The following is a 15121-nucleotide window of genomic DNA, read 5'->3' as shown; positions in this document are numbered from 1 at the left end:
GTTTTCGATGAAAACCAAGCAAAATTTTAAAACTGACCCTTTAACTTAAACGGCACTTTATTTGGCATCGTATTGCACCTAGAGAGTAAATGTTGAAAAAAAAAAAAAAAAAGAGAAGGGTTCAACACTGCTGAACTTAATGTGGAGAGAAAGCATTAGCTACGGCGGGTGTTGTTGGCCTCTTGACCGAGCGTTCTTCTTCCTCTTCGTTTTCTCCTTCCTCGTCTTCTTCTTCGCCTTCTTTTTCTTCTTTGTTTTCTTGATCGTCTTTGTCTTCTTCGTCGTCTTCTTCTTCTTAGTCGTCTCTTCTTATTCTTCTAGTCTGTCGTGGTGTTGCTTTCACAACAAAAAACAATAACGCAAGAATATTCGGGGAGAAAGATCTCATTTCCTCTATTTTTTTTAGCGACAACAACGAAAAAAAAAGACGTCCAAATTTTCTTTATACAAATTTCCGTGCTATGACTTTTTCTTTAGGTTCGGTTTCGTTCAGAATATATTACGGCACGCGTCGTTAAATGATTAAATAACATGTGTCGTCGCTAGCTGTGTCGGATGTGAGACGCACACGCAGGTGTGTGTGTGTGTGTGTGCGTGCGTGTGTGTGTGCGTGCGTGTGTGTGCGCGTGTGTGTGTGTGCGCGTGCGTGTGTGCGTGCTTGCGCGTGTGTGTGCGTGTGTGTCTGTGCGTGCGTGTGTGTGGGTGCGTGCGTGTGTGGGTGCGTGTGTGTGCGTGCGTGCGTGCGTGTGTGTGTGTGTGTGTGTGTGTGTGTGTGTGTGTGTGTGTGTGTGTGTGTGTGTGTGTGTGTGTGTGTGTGTGTGTGTGTGTGTGTGTGTGTGTGTGTGTGTGTGTGTGTGTGTGTGTGTGTGTGTGTGCGCACGCGCGGAAAGAAGAAGTGATCAGCATGCAAGTAACTCAACGTTGAGCATGGATTTCCCACTACGTCTGACAAGGCGTCTGTCGTCGAGTAAGAAGTGTCCGCCGGACATCAAAGAGATGTGTCAATGAAGCACCCTAAGCTTCCAAATTCTTTAACAGCGCGTTACTAAATTAGCAATTAATTTGCAATTTTGGCACGGCGAAAAACAACAGCCATTGCTAAAACAATTAGGTGGGGCTTAGCTTTAGTTAAGCCCGGTAGGTTGCTAAAGCAATAATAGCATGGCTACGCTATAGTTCAGCTCGTAGTGTAGCCAATTGTGGTGTACCATGTTTACCGTACGATTAACACAGGACACTTTGACACACAGTAGAGGGGGACCTTCTGGTCTTTAAGGCTCGCTCGACACGTTCTACACACCACAGCACTTCTCATAGTCTCCTCGTCCCATTTTGGGTAAGCTAGGTGAAGAGCAGGATACATGAGCTCGCTTACCGCGGAGTCAAGTAGTCTTTATGCCATAGGCGATTACACACCGAGCACACACTTCCGGAGGGATGATTCGTGAATCGTCTATGAAATTCACGCGTAGCCGAGTCAAATTCACTAACCCTTCTCGCATACTCTGAACGTCGTAGCTCTTCCAAGTCCCCCGTTGACACAGTGAAACCAGCCTTCACAAGTGACACTTCCTGTCTATTTTTCAAACGTACAGCTCGTTCTTGCGACGTCTCTTCAGCACGCCGTTTCCTCTGGGTCTCGTTATACTTGTCGAGCTAGCACGACCAACACACTCCTTTTCAAGCCGTTGCTGCCGTTCCTCTTCTGTTTCCTGAACGCGTCGTTGCCGCCTTGTTGCATTCCAACGTTCCTTGCTGTGCTCCTTAGATGGCTTAAAGTTTCGAACAACTAATGACCTGCAAAGGTCGGGTTCTCACAGGTCAGGTTGGGCTAAAAGAAAACAAACTGGGTGTGGGCAGCAGTCCAAGGGTTTACAGCACTAAAAAAAAGAAGAGCCACATAATGGGCTGTTGCCGCGCAAGGCGCACTTATTGTTGTCCGATGGCGGAACGAATCACTGCCACATCGGCGCAACTATTTGGGCCGTGACCCCTTTTCCCAAGCATTTCACCCCAGAAGAGCCGAGCACCAGGCCGGAGGAAAGCTTGTACCCATTTAAAAACTGGTGAAATTGCACGTCGACAAAGAGTCTGCACTGTTCTGCTTCTTCTCCCTCGTTATAATGGCACATACCCACAGTGGGGCGTTGGCCAGAATTCGTTGTAGGTGACATAATGTTCAAAGCGTCAATTACAGTGCCTTTTCTCCTCTTCCTCTCAACTTTGAGAGAAGAGGTGACAGCAGCGCCTCCACTCGGTAGCAGCGCGGCTCCAGCTGCAGCGCGCCGTGCCTACCGACCGCCGCCACCACCTGACGACTCGACTTGGTAGCCCATCTCTCGCAGCTGGTATGACGTCGCAGTCGGACGTCATCTCATCTGCGGCGCGCCGCACCTATCGACCGCCGCCGCCACCCGACTTGGTAGCCCATCTCGCAGCTGGTATGACGTCACAGCCATCACTTGCCTACCGACCACGGCTACGCGATGGGATGGAAATGGGAGTAGTATTGCTTTCGCAATAAAAAATTGGCTGTGGTTTAGCTCTGGCTAAATCGGGTTGAATTGCGTTAGCGATACTTGGGTCTTTCGTTTCACATGGGGTGGTTATGTTAGAATCAGCCTGCCAGGATCCTGGCAATCACATTACCCCTATAGGCCATAAGGCACGTTCATACGGCTTGGTTAGAGTGAGGCTTTATATGTGGGTTGGCAGGAGCTGCCAACTTGGGTATGATCGTTTCACTTAGGACGGTTATGTCAGAATCGGCCTGCCAGGACCCTGCGGCTCAAGGTCAAACGTGGCCCTTCCCGGGACGACACGACGGGCTGAAACCTGGCGCAGTATTGCTAACGCAATAAAAACCAGTGTTGGTCCTCTTTGCTCACCGTGTTAGTCAATAGCCGCAAATCTATGTTGCTGCCATGGCTCGGGCGACTGCTCACTCAGCTTAATTTGGTTGGAAATGAGCGCCGAGGAAATGAGCACAGGTGCGACGTGTCAGTTTGAAACATTGCAACGACTGGACCGCGACTTCAAATGAACACATCTTTGCTGTGCTTTACTGGCACCACATTGAATAGCAAGCACTATTTAAAGACTGGTTAAGCGGATATTTACCAAAACTTCGTTAACCGAAGTCAAAGCCTCGACGCCGTTTCGCCTAACATTTGACACAAGGCGCAGAAAATCGCCTATATATTAAGATGACGCAGTCGGAGCAGCGCAAGCGTAAACCTGTCAAGAGTTAATTTGGTTTTCTTGTGCCATTTCACCTATTGTTTTCGTGTTCACCTTTTTCCCGCGTTGCGATAGCTTGATATCACGCTCTCCTTTTGTTTTCCACTTTCCTCTTCAGAAAAGTTTTTTTTTCTTTTTGCTTTTGCTGTTAAGCCTTTTAGAACTATGCTGAGCAGGTGGCGTGTAGCTGCGTGAATGAAGCACCAACCAGCCACGCAGAGCGTGCGTGCGCCATCAGGACGCAGCTTTTATTTCTTGCCCTTCTTGCCGCGCTTCTTCTTGCTGCCTCCGGCAGTGGAAGGCGTGGCACCCGTGGTCGTCGCAAATGGCTTCCCTTCGCTGGTGGCCCTCGATCGGAGCTCCTGCTCAATGTTCTTCCTGATGGTTTTCTCGAGAGCCTGCAAGGGAAACAAGCGACCAATGTGGCATGCAGACGATGCACAGTGGCGAAACAAACGCGACGAGAGATAAGTGAAGGGAGGAAAGGCGGAGAGCTTAATCAGATGACAGGGGTGTGCTACAAATACGACTAGCGATCGAAGCAAAAACGCAGGCAAAGCTGAGCGCTTGAGAGAGCGGTAAAAGGAGCGAAAGCGGAGGGATGGGAAAATTAGACATATCCGTATGTACACACACCGCCATGCTGCGCTGCTGCGGGAATTTCCAAATTTCTGCCTGAGCATATTGTAACGTGAGAATAACTCCACACTTGTTACCGAATCTCGTGTTATACAGCGGTATCCGCGTTGTAAGCCTTTGAGTAGACATTTAAAGTGAGGAACCGATTTCTCTGGCAAAGAGGGCATTTGCGAGGATTCCCGAGGTTGTCGCTCAAAGTGTGTCACTTTTACGGAATTGCCTGACCTATCCAAATTCGATTCTCAGCAAAAGTGAGATAATGTCAAATTCGGCACGCTGATTCTCAACCTGAGCAGGTTTAGGACACGTGTGAATGATAACCATCCCCACAGTCACTAGGTGTCACCAGCATGCGGATAATTGCGCCGTCCGTGACACTGTTGGGTTTATGTGCCGTCAATGGGCTAGTCGGAGAGGCCGCCGAATACAGAGCCCGAATGAATGCTTAAGGATACAAGTAATCGCCTTTATAATGTCGTGTCGTTTCAAGAGAAAATGCCATAGATTTAAAAGGAAAGTGTAGCTGCAAGGACACAAAATGTGTGAAAAAATTCATAAAGGTCCAGTGAACTCCTCACTGCGTGTGATAAGCGCTCAACAAATCTCGAAGAAACCGGCGTGGCCAAATGACCGTTCAATCGAACTACCGAAACTAAGAGGACACTTTTTGAGGCCAGGAATCAGACAAGAGCAGCCAATTTTTTCCTCTTTAGAAACAATTAGCTTGGCACTACCGCTTACCGGTACCGTCTGCCGCTACCGCGCGAGCATCAGTACACATGCGCAGATCACCCCGAGGACGACAGATGGCGCCGCATTTCCGTCATGTCATAGACAGATTCGGCATGCAGGGGCCAATCAGCACGTACGTCGCAGACGGCGCGCGGTAGCGGTGGACGGTGGCGGTAGCACTATGCTAAATGTCTATCTCTACAGAACAAAGTAACATGTGAGCTAGTCATACTGTAAAATACAGGTATAAAAATTAGGTACAGTGAAAGCGAGCAACACCCTAGTGAAAACACCTTATCACCGGACCATCTAAAAAAGCTCCCAATGTGTAGTGCTGCAGCGCGCTTATCAAGGAGATGCTGCAAATACCCCTGTCTCAGACTGCCATCATGTTCTGTTTCAGCACAACATATTTGCAGCTACTGCCATGGCTTGCATGAGTTCAGGATGGCTTGTTATGGTAAGGGCAAAGAAATAAAATGTCTTCGAACTTTCAATCGTTACCAGGTGCTCATGCGATCACCATAAGCTTTGAATCACACCTAGTCATAACACAATTATCAATGACCTCGACTAGGAAGCACAGGCAGTGGTAAGACGCCCACACTATAACAGCAGTGCATGAGTAACACCCTGCGTGAGCTGGCTGAAGCAAAGTAATGAAAAAGGCCTGTGCAGTTATGTGGTGACATCAATGTCAGACAGCAATATGAACAGTACCTGTGAAGCTTAACAATGCCATACCAATCTGACATGCACGCAGGCCCTCTTCTTCTTTAGCGCCTTTACTATGTAAAAGTTTGCCGACATTATGTGTTTGCTGTGATTGACAACTAAATGCCCTGTGCATCATTTTTTGTTATTTGCTTGAATTTTCCAGTGAGAAATTTCTCATGTAAGGGGCCCAAGGGATCAGGAGCTATGCTTATTTCATGCTAAGTAGTGATGGCAATGGTACGCAGCGTGTCACTGAGAGGAGCATATTTGGATATGCAAAAAATCAAGGACACAAAAACTATGCCCGATATCTGTGAGAAAAGAAAACCGATAGTTGTGACAACTTTCATGAACAGCGCCACGGATAGTTTCTGTGAGCGTCTCTTCAACGGCACCCAACCCATCTGCGGCACTGCTGTGAAGAAGTATTATAATAGTGGAGAAATGCAGAGCGAATATACCATGCTTCCAGGTTGAACTCTCGTTGAAAACCGGGGACAACTCCATCTTATTACAGGGGTACAAATTGGGTGATGAAAACTTCTTGCTGCGACAAACCCTGAGGCTCTACTGGAAGTACTGAACCATTTCATTCATGAAAAAGACCTGTAACCATTGGCATTCATTTACCTTCTAAATAGTGACTACATTAAACTCAGTGGCAAGCTAAGTTTCAGCTGGGAGACAAAGCAAATGTGATATTTAGGATGTAACACAGTTTGAGAGCCAGGTGGTAAGCATGAACTCTGGGAGGCTTAGCGCAGAACAGACAAGGACAAAAGAGCACACAGGACGACCGCTAAGCCTCCCAGTAATTATGTCTCACCAATTAGCCTAGAACTCTACTTTACTCAAGGTAAGCATGAAGTACCACCGACCCAATTTCGAGCGTGTACCCAATAGATAACCGTGATGTATAGAAGAGATCTCCCTATGTCACACAGCAAGCGTCCAGAGAGTCATGTGTGGGATGCCTCGGCATCATTCTCATACTTCCCATGGATACCTGACCTCCTGCATTGTATATCTTATGGATATCTCAGGGATGTAACTTTCTTTGCTGGGACTTCATTTAAGAGCAGAAATCATGAGTTCAGTTGACACTGCATACAGCTGAACAAGGTAGCACAAAAGAGCCAACAGAAATGCAGTGCCATCTAGTTTTTTTTTGCACCCGCTGATTTTACATACTGTATTTCACAATGGCTTCCTTAATGTGCATGTATCATAATATCCTTTTATTGAATGCACTCCCTATTACCACAAAAATGTGTGCCAAGTTACACAGCGCTCTTGTTCTTTGTTTCTCCGAAAACCAATTTCGATGCAGCCTGTTCAGCAGCCATGCATTCACTACGAAACAGAAAAAGCAAGTGGAAAAAGACAAGTCATGTATGTGTTCCCTCAATTTAAGTATTACATGGTCGCGCAGGTGATAGCTTTTCCATTTAATGAGAATGCGAGTTTTCCCAACAAGGTCAGTAAAGTAGTTGATACATAATATAAAGGAATGTCTTCAGCTCAGTTTGTTTTATTAGTTTTGTTCTCTTAAAATTAGTCAATTATTGTACAGGGGAGGACGAGCATTCTGAAATATGTTATCTCCAAAGGTTTAAACAAAAATGATTGAACTGAGTGTTTCCAGGCAAGTAGGTTTCCGATGCCGAGTTCATTTGCTAACAAACTGATTCAATGCAGTAGTCCAGTAGTCGCTAACAATTAGATCGCAGCGAAGCTGTGAAATAAGCCAGAGCACAGTTATTTGATGCTGGGGATCCATTCGGGTAAAATTCCCTCCAAAGACGAGGGCAACTTCAGCATGCGCATTTCTCTTACTAGCGCGGATTATATATATATATATATATATATATATATATATATATATATATATATATATATATATATATATATATCTTGGTGAAGATTTTACGCGCACAGAAGACATTGAACACTACGGCGGCTAATCTACCGCTATACATTCCTAAATGTGTGTACTTTTCTTTCAACATGACATCATAACACGCATAGCCAAATGAAACGGACCCTAGCAGACGACGCGAGTCACAATCTATTCGAGCGCAGCGCCGCCGCGGCACAACAAAATGGCGAGGGCGCTGCAAACGCATGCGCGACAACACGCGATGTGTAGCAATGCTTGCTGAAAACAATAAAAAAAAAAAAGGCATCCGTTCGTATTGATAAACTTACCACTTTCACCTGCTGCTTTGCGGTGATGGCTTTGGCTTTCTTGGGCGTAGCGCGAGCTGCAACAGTATAAAAGGTACGAGTTACAATGCACGCCCAAGTGTGCACGCAGAAAGCGTACGCGTCGTGCCTTACATTTTGAAACTCCCCGTAGGTTGGACTGAGCCGTTGCTCTCTTCGCATTTTTGGGAACTGACGTTTTCACCTTGAGCTTTCCTTGTGCCATCTTGGAACGACGAGCTTCACAAGTACTGCGTACTTATTTGGAGGTTATTGCAGCCGCGCGTGCTTTCCTTTGTGCTGTTTTTGAAAGCTAATTTGCGATGTCGATTGTAGTTGCTAGGATGGAAGCTGTCGGCAGAGGTTCTCGTTTTCGTGACAAAAAAAACAACAACAAAAAACATATTCATCTAAAAATTACCTGCCGAAAATAAACAGTTAGTGTTTGAGTGATAGTAGAGTAAACCAAGTGTCTTGTTTGCATGTGCAATACTTTTTTTATTCCAAAACCGGGATGCATTCTCGCTAAATTCCGCTGCATCCCTTGTTCAAGCTGTTGACATTTGTCGCTCGCTCGATCATCTGTTTTCGTTCATCAGTTCGTTTCGTTCGTGTGTCGAGCCGCGGTTGTTCCTCGTTCCTGCAACGTAAATGTAATCTTGTCTCGAGAAAGCAGCGTACGCGGAAGTGTGCCGCGTTATTAACACAGCTATTTCGAGCACTGAAGCGGTGTGTTGTAAGTACCTTCTGAACAGGCATGAGCAGTGGTGTCTGCCTGGCTGAACGGCAGGAAGAACGCCTGAGAGGGCGTGCGCCATCGCCGAAGCGGATCCAGGTACTATCCGAAACTGGGTTTGACGAAGCGCCCGAACAGACCATGGTGGCCCCGGAGGAAGACCTGCCGGAGCATGAGCGAGCTTACCAGAGCGAGATCGAGACGACCGATGACAAGGCTGCCGAGGTCGAGCACGAGAAAGACGACGGCGTCGACTGGGCACTGGTATCTCGAAAGCGGCGTTTGATCGAACGCGCGCTCGCCGACGGTAGTACGGTAGGTCTGAAGATGGCCGCTGTGGAAGAAGGAGGCCTGGTTTGCGACGACTACCGGCGTCTCGTCTGGCCGCGCATCGGTGGCGTCAACGTGTACGAAACGTCACCGCGTCCATCGCTCGCAGATATAGAGCAGCATGCATACTACCAGCAGGTTGTGCTAGACGTGAAGCGCTCGCTCAAGCGGTTCCCGCCCAGTATTGCGGAGGGCCAGCGGATCGCGCTTCAGGACCGCCTTGTGTTTATGATCATGCGCGTTTTGATGAAAAACCCTCAGTTGCACTATTACCAAGGCTACCATGACATCTGCGTCACCATACTACTTGTTCTGGGCGAGGAAGTGGGCTTCCTTTTAGTCGATCGCCTCTCCTGCTCCAACCTTCGTCGTTTTATGGACAAGACCATGGCTCGGACGGCCGACATGCTCGAGCACATTTACCCTCTTATTGGCCACGAGAGCCCTGAACTGCGAGACTTTTTGGACAGGGCGCAGGTTGGAATCATGTTCTGCCTCAGCTGGGTCATCACTTGGTTCGGTCACGTGCTCGCCGACTACGACACGGTGGTGCGCCTTTTTGACCTGTTCTTGGCCAGCCACCCCTGGATGCCCATATACCTTTCCGCCGCCGTCGTTCTGCACGCCCGCGAAGAGATTCTAGCACTCGACTGTGACCTGGCCCCTGTTCACAGCTATCTGTCACGGCTAGTCGAAGGTGACCTGCCCTTTGAACAGCTCATCGTACGTGCCCGACAGCTGATGGAAGACCATCCGCCGTCGAAGCTTCGAGCAGAGCTGGCGCTTACCAGGGGACAACGCAACGAACGTGTGCGACCTGTCTCTTCTCGAAACCGCGGAGTGCTGTGGCGCTGCGCGCGTTACGCGGGTGCGCTGGTCGCTGCTACAGGCACTTGGAAAGGCGCTCTGACGGTCGCCGCCACTGCAGTGCTCATCGCAGTGTGGTACCAGGCCTACCGAAGAAATTCGCAACTGGCCTGGTTCTGAAGGCTGGCAAGACTGTGTCGGTAACCATTCCATTGGACCGCACTTAATTGTGATGTGCCAGCAGTGGACTCGACTGTTGCTAAATGTGTTCCTTCAGAATCGGTGTATATTAGTCCCTAGTGCTCCTACATCCCGGTGCTAAATGTTATCTCTTAACTTTTTTGTGGGCTGTTACTGTTGCCTCCATTATTCGTTGCTTTTCAAATATCCAAGCTGGATCCTTTCTTGAATGATATCACAAACATGACTGCTACGTTTCTTTGTGCAGACATATGAAGCCTGTAAAATTGGCTATTCCTGTGATGCTTTTTTGGCCACAAGGCCACTTGGAGTAAACTGAAGCAAAACTGTGGCGTTCATTCTAGTTACCACCACTGACCCACAGCCCGGCTACCCACCTTGTGTGCTTTGCTGGGTACTTTACTTCTCAGCTGCCATGAGTATAGCAAACAAAGTTTTATGTAATACCTATAAGCTTGCAGCAGCTTTGCTTGCAAGATAACTTCATTTCCTATCATAGGAAGTTTGGCAAACATAGTTACGAAGCACATACAGCTCTTTGATTGTGAAGTAAATATCTCTTTAATCCTGTACATTTTCACAGATTTGCTGCATGGCAAAAAGCCAGAAAATGTGTGCTGTCAGCATTGCATCAAAAATAAAGTTTGTCCCAGTTATCTGCTTGGTATTAAAAAATTTAACAATTCACACAGTTGAATATTTTCTTTGCCATCACGCACAGCATAAAATTGGCATTCCTACTTGCTTTCCTGAATTTTCTGCGTCGTGGATAGCCAGTGGCTTGCGTCATTACCTTTCCTGTGTGTCCAGGAATACTGCGTCGCATTATGAAGTAGGACAGCTTTTGTTTCAAGGTCCCTCACAATAAAGCCTCTCCAACTTCTCCATTGTGAAAAAATGACACAATGATTTTATTGTAAGGAACCTTTCAATAAAAATTAAAAAGACCGTCCTACATTGACACAATAAGCATTACTGTTACTGGTAAAATCAGGCTTAATTTCGGCAGAAGGCTGGAAAAATCTAGAAGTATTGTTTTGCTGTAAGGCTCTGACACTTCTGGTATATCCAACTTGAACAAATATGGCATACATAACCATGCTCTAGTTAAATGCACATCCTTTTTCAAGTATATAGTGCTCTATTCTATCGATACTCATACTTTTGTGCTTCTCGTTGAAAAGCGACACTGCCTGTCATTGATAAGCGGAACAGAGGAATAGCAGCAGAAAACACAGTATGGCTTTGGGATAGTTACTATGGGATCGGGCGCATAGGACCATAAACGAGTGCAGTGCAGTGCCTATTGAAACAGCCAAAAAACATATTAATCCTCACATTTTTCATTTCGGTAATTTTCGTTACAAGGAAGGAATAAGCCGCTTATTTGCATGTTGCCCCAAGCACATTGGAACTTAAGTGCTCTAGTGAAACCTTGATGCTTTTGTGCATAGGAAACTTATGCCAAATTAAAAGGGGGACTGAAGCCTTTTCAGAAAGTGTTGAAAGAGTTTGCTCAGTTGCTAATCACATACTGATACACGCTTGAGCTGCAGCTGCTGTATCCACAGCACAGGATATACAAGCCTGTGCCAAAGACTTCCCACTATCTTCAATGCCTTTAATATAATGTTTCTTATGCGCCAGAACATTAGGCAAAATCCTGAGCACCGTGACCCACAGGAGCTAACTGGGACAGAGAAGGAGGGAAAGTGAACTTTACAGAAGCATCAACTTAGGCAACTAAATTTACAGTCACTGGCTTATGCCCAAAAATGAAAAAGAAGTAAAGCAATACGGGTAGGGAATCGTGAATTTTGCAGCCGAAGCATACACAGCTTCCCAAGTAATATAAACGACGAGGAAATGAAAACACCTAAGTGACACCAAGGAGCAGCTTTTGATTATAAGTCTGTTGACTATCACTTTCGGAAAGGTCTTCCCAGTAGGCCCCCTATCATGTCCAATAGCTAAAAGGGATTTCAACAACCCTTTTTCTGCAAAGATTAACTTTGCTGTTTAAGGCAGCAGGATTACCGAATTAGAGATGTTTTGCAGGCAAACGGCCCTTGCAAGTGGGAAAATTTTCAGTGTGAGAAAGGAGATGCAAGCAAGGTGTGCAAAACAACATAATTGGATAATTGAATGCAGTCTAGTCATTTGGTATCTCTATCTTGCATCTCAACTTGTTTACACTGAAATTCCTTCCATTTGAGTATTGTAAAACTAGCCCAAGCAGCAATACATACACAGCTTTTACAAAGCCTGAAATATACTTGCACCCCAGCTGAACAGTCAAAAGTATCATGTCTGAGCATATAATTCAGAATTAAAATGCTATAGACACAAAAAAGGAATTTGCACAATACTATTCAATAGCTCTTTCAGCTACTATACCTATCATGCCAATCGCAATGAATACAAATGGGAAGCTCCTAAAAAGAATACAAAGAAAGCTCTGTCCTTTATGAGAACACCAAATGCAGCACTGCTTGCAAGATTCACAGACACTATACAGCAGAGTGTTCCTTCCAAAATGGCCTTTAGCATCATCGCAAAAACATGTTAGGTTATACAACATATATTCTAACACACTAACATAAATACAAAATGCTTGGTTACAAATGGGCTGCTGAAGTCTTTACAGACATTCTTGCATGACAATAGTCTGCACGCCTCTTAGTAAGTTTTTTTTCAGCATTGAGCAGTAAGAGCACCAAATTTAGGCTGTGATCATAAAACACACTGTTTTGAGAAAAACATGGCCTGTTTTAAAAATTCATACGGACTTGTGCAGATTTCTCAGCTTCATGTTTCTGGCACAGTGCACTGTATTAAAAGGTTCACAACAGCTGTTGGTTGATATGGAGCCTAAACGAAGGCTGCGGTTAAGATGCAGCTGATCCAGTTTGAGTGAGGTGCTTGACAACATCGACCCAGTCATGACCTCTTGGTAGCTCTCCTGTAGGCAGTAAACGCCCAGCCAGCTTGCGTTTCTGGTTCTTGCTCAGCTTTGGTTGCTTCGGTTCTTTTCTGGATGAAGCCTGCAACTCCTGAAAAGGCATAAAAACATTTCATTTGAAAATGACTACAGCCAGCACAACAATTATAGTTACACCAAAAGCTCCTCCATACACAGCCAAGCATATGAAATGTGCCCAAGACACAGGTCTCCCTTTACTATAACGATGGGGCCTCTCACGTGCATACAGAAATAAAAATGGCTGCCAGGGAACAGCAGAAACTACCTTTGGCTGCTCTTCTTCAACTTCTGCAGTTGGCAATGTTTCTGGCTGTTTCTCTGTGAGTTCATCTGCGTGCTCCTTGATCCATTCAAGAAGTGTATATGTCATAGGAGTTCCCAGTTCCAGCTCTGCCTGAACAAAAAAAGACAGGAAAGTGACACGGCACATCCGACCGGATTCACTTGTTAAGAATGCATGAAAATGCATGGAAGAATGCAATGATAGAGCAAAACAAGCGGGGGTTCCAGACAATTTGACTAGATGGTTACAGACATATTTAAGCAATAGGACCCAATTTGTGGAATGTTCAGGATATAGATCTGCTTATACTGATGTATTGACCGGAGTGCCTCAGGGATCTGTGCTAGGTCCTTTGTTATTTTTAATTTATATCAATAGCATTGCCGAAAATGTCGATGAAAGTGTAAGCGTGAAATGTTTGCCGACGATTGTGTCTCGTACAGTGTCATAGACAGTGCTTCACAACAAACTGTGTTGAATGAAAGCCTTTGTAAACTTGCGGACTGGTGTGAGGAGAGCGGTATGAAAATTAATTTTGCAAAAACTGTATCTATGTCAATAACAAGAAAGAAGAAGCCCCTTGGTTACAACTATCACATACAGGATCAGTTTATTAATTCTGTTTCAGCTGTTAAATATCTAGGGTTAACGATTACAGACAGCCTCAAATGGGACACCCACATTTACAATATTACCACGAAGGCATTCAATGAGCTTTGTTTTCTTCGCCGAAAATTAAAAGGCGCTACTCGTGGCGTCAAACTTGAAGCATACCGCTCTCTAGTCAGAGCAGTTCTCGAGTATGCCTCGGTAATTTGGGACCCGTGCTATAATAAAGATATTATCAAACTAGAGCGCATCCAGCGTCTTTCAGCCAGATTTATTTTTTCTGATTACCGTTCAACATCTTCGGTCTCTAACATGCCGAGTCAGCTTAAGCTAGAACCCCTTAAAGTACGCCGTCAGGTCTCTAGGCTGAAATTCTTTCACATGCTGTATAACAACAAGCCTGGTTTGTCACGTGATACCTATATTTTTGCTGCACCCCAGAGATCTAGTAGACTGAACCACTCCAAAGTAGTAAGCCCATATTTCGCCAGGACCAAACTTTACCAGAATTCATACTTTCCCCTCACAACACATCAGTGGAACCATTTGCCTCAATTTATAGTTAAATGCACCAATGAAAATATGTTTGCTGAACTGTTATTGCAGAACATGTAACCCCTCTCCTGCTTGGGCAGCGCTGCTGCCTGCAGTATTTGGAAATAAATAAATAAAATGCATCCAAACTTTAGGCGCATCAAATCAAACGCAAAACGCTGCGCTACGTTCTTACCTGCTCTTTAAGCGCTGTTACAACTGCCTCTTTGACCTCATGAACTCTGCGACAGAACACACGCACGTAAACGTCAATTACATGAAAGCGAAACTCAATTGCAACTCTATTAAACTAGAATCTGCAGACATAACATGGATCACATACCAGCTAAAGAGCAAACAAATTCCACACATTGATTAAAAGTCACTGGCGCAACATTACACGCCTGAGCAAATAGTGAGGGGTACTGGCTCCACAAAAATACTTACAAGTGTTTGTTATAGAAGGTGTCCATATTAAATAGTGGAAGCACGTTAGGGTACTTCTCCGGCCAACTGATCTCAATGAGGAACGACTTATGGTTGCCATGGTCACCGATCTGTAGCCATTGGGAAAAAAAGAACAAGCTACTATCAGAACGAGAAGGCTGAAAGTGGTTTTGAGTTCAACCAGCACGCGTACTCACTTTGTACTGAAACACTGTCCCGGATAACTTCTTAAAGTTTTCGTCACCATCGTATATAGACAGCAAAACTTCCGCCTCTTCCTGAAATATTTGAGCAGAAAGAATTTCGTATCAGTGAATATTAAATGAAAAGATGGCCCAACAACGCAACGCACCGCTTGTAGCTCCTCAGCTGACATCGCCGCGGGACGACGTAGTTATTTTTTTTTTTTTCGGTTTTCCACAGGAGACAAGAAGCACTTCCGACAGAAGGTAGATATTTACTTTCAAGCAACGTTTAAACAAAAGCCAATAAATACACAAGTGAAAGTGTAGCGCTTTGATTTCATCTCGCTTCACCGGTGGTCTTACAAGTCTTGCAGCTTGCAGTCACTCATTTCTTGCAAAGGGCGCGGCCATCTTGTATTTTGCACCATCGCGTGGTGAGAACAACAAGCAATTAGTAAAGTTGCCTAAAAAAA

The 15121-nt window shown here is 45.5% G+C and overlaps 3 protein-coding genes across 3 annotated transcripts; 1 reads left to right on the top strand and 2 right to left on the bottom strand.

Moving 5' to 3' along the window:
- Positions 1-3456: 3456 nt before the first annotated feature.
- LOC146197197 (uncharacterized) lies at positions 3457-8267 on the bottom strand. Its single transcript, XM_084598986.1, has 3 exons — positions 7669-8267; positions 7537-7592; positions 3457-3638 (listed from the first exon to the last, which is right to left on the bottom strand). The coding sequence occupies exons 1-3, from the start codon at positions 7757-7759 to the stop codon at positions 3489-3491; spliced, it is 297 nt and encodes a 98-aa protein (XP_084455112.1). The 5' UTR covers positions 7760-8267; the 3' UTR covers positions 3457-3488.
- Positions 7539-10294, top strand: LOC146197196 (TBC1 domain family member 20). Its single transcript, XM_084598983.1, has 2 exons — positions 7539-7609; positions 8289-10294. Exon 2 carries the CDS (start codon positions 8291-8293, stop codon positions 9584-9586), a length of 1296 nt encoding a protein of 431 aa, XP_084455109.1. The 5' UTR covers positions 7539-7609; positions 8289-8290; the 3' UTR covers positions 9587-10294.
- Positions 10295-10445: 151 nt separating this feature from the next.
- LOC146197195 (RWD domain-containing protein 4) lies at positions 10446-15068 on the bottom strand. The gene is made up of 6 exons (XM_084598984.1): positions 14816-15068; positions 14661-14741; positions 14464-14573; positions 14213-14258; positions 12856-12984; positions 10446-12660 (listed from the first exon to the last, which is right to left on the bottom strand). Exons 1-6 carry the CDS (start codon positions 14837-14839, stop codon positions 12496-12498), a joined length of 555 nt encoding a protein of 184 aa, XP_084455110.1. The 5' UTR covers positions 14840-15068; the 3' UTR covers positions 10446-12495.
- Positions 15069-15121: the final 53 nt, after the last annotated feature.

The sequence above is a fragment of the Amblyomma maculatum genome, chromosome 3 (genome assembly GCF_055883805.1).
Source record: "Amblyomma maculatum isolate TAMU_Amacu chromosome 3, ASM5588380v1, whole genome shotgun sequence".
Classification (NCBI taxonomy): Eukaryota; Metazoa; Arthropoda; class Arachnida; order Ixodida; family Ixodidae; genus Amblyomma; species Amblyomma maculatum.
The sequence above is the reverse complement of the archived record's forward strand: the minus strand, read 5'-3'. Positions and strand labels throughout refer to the sequence as shown.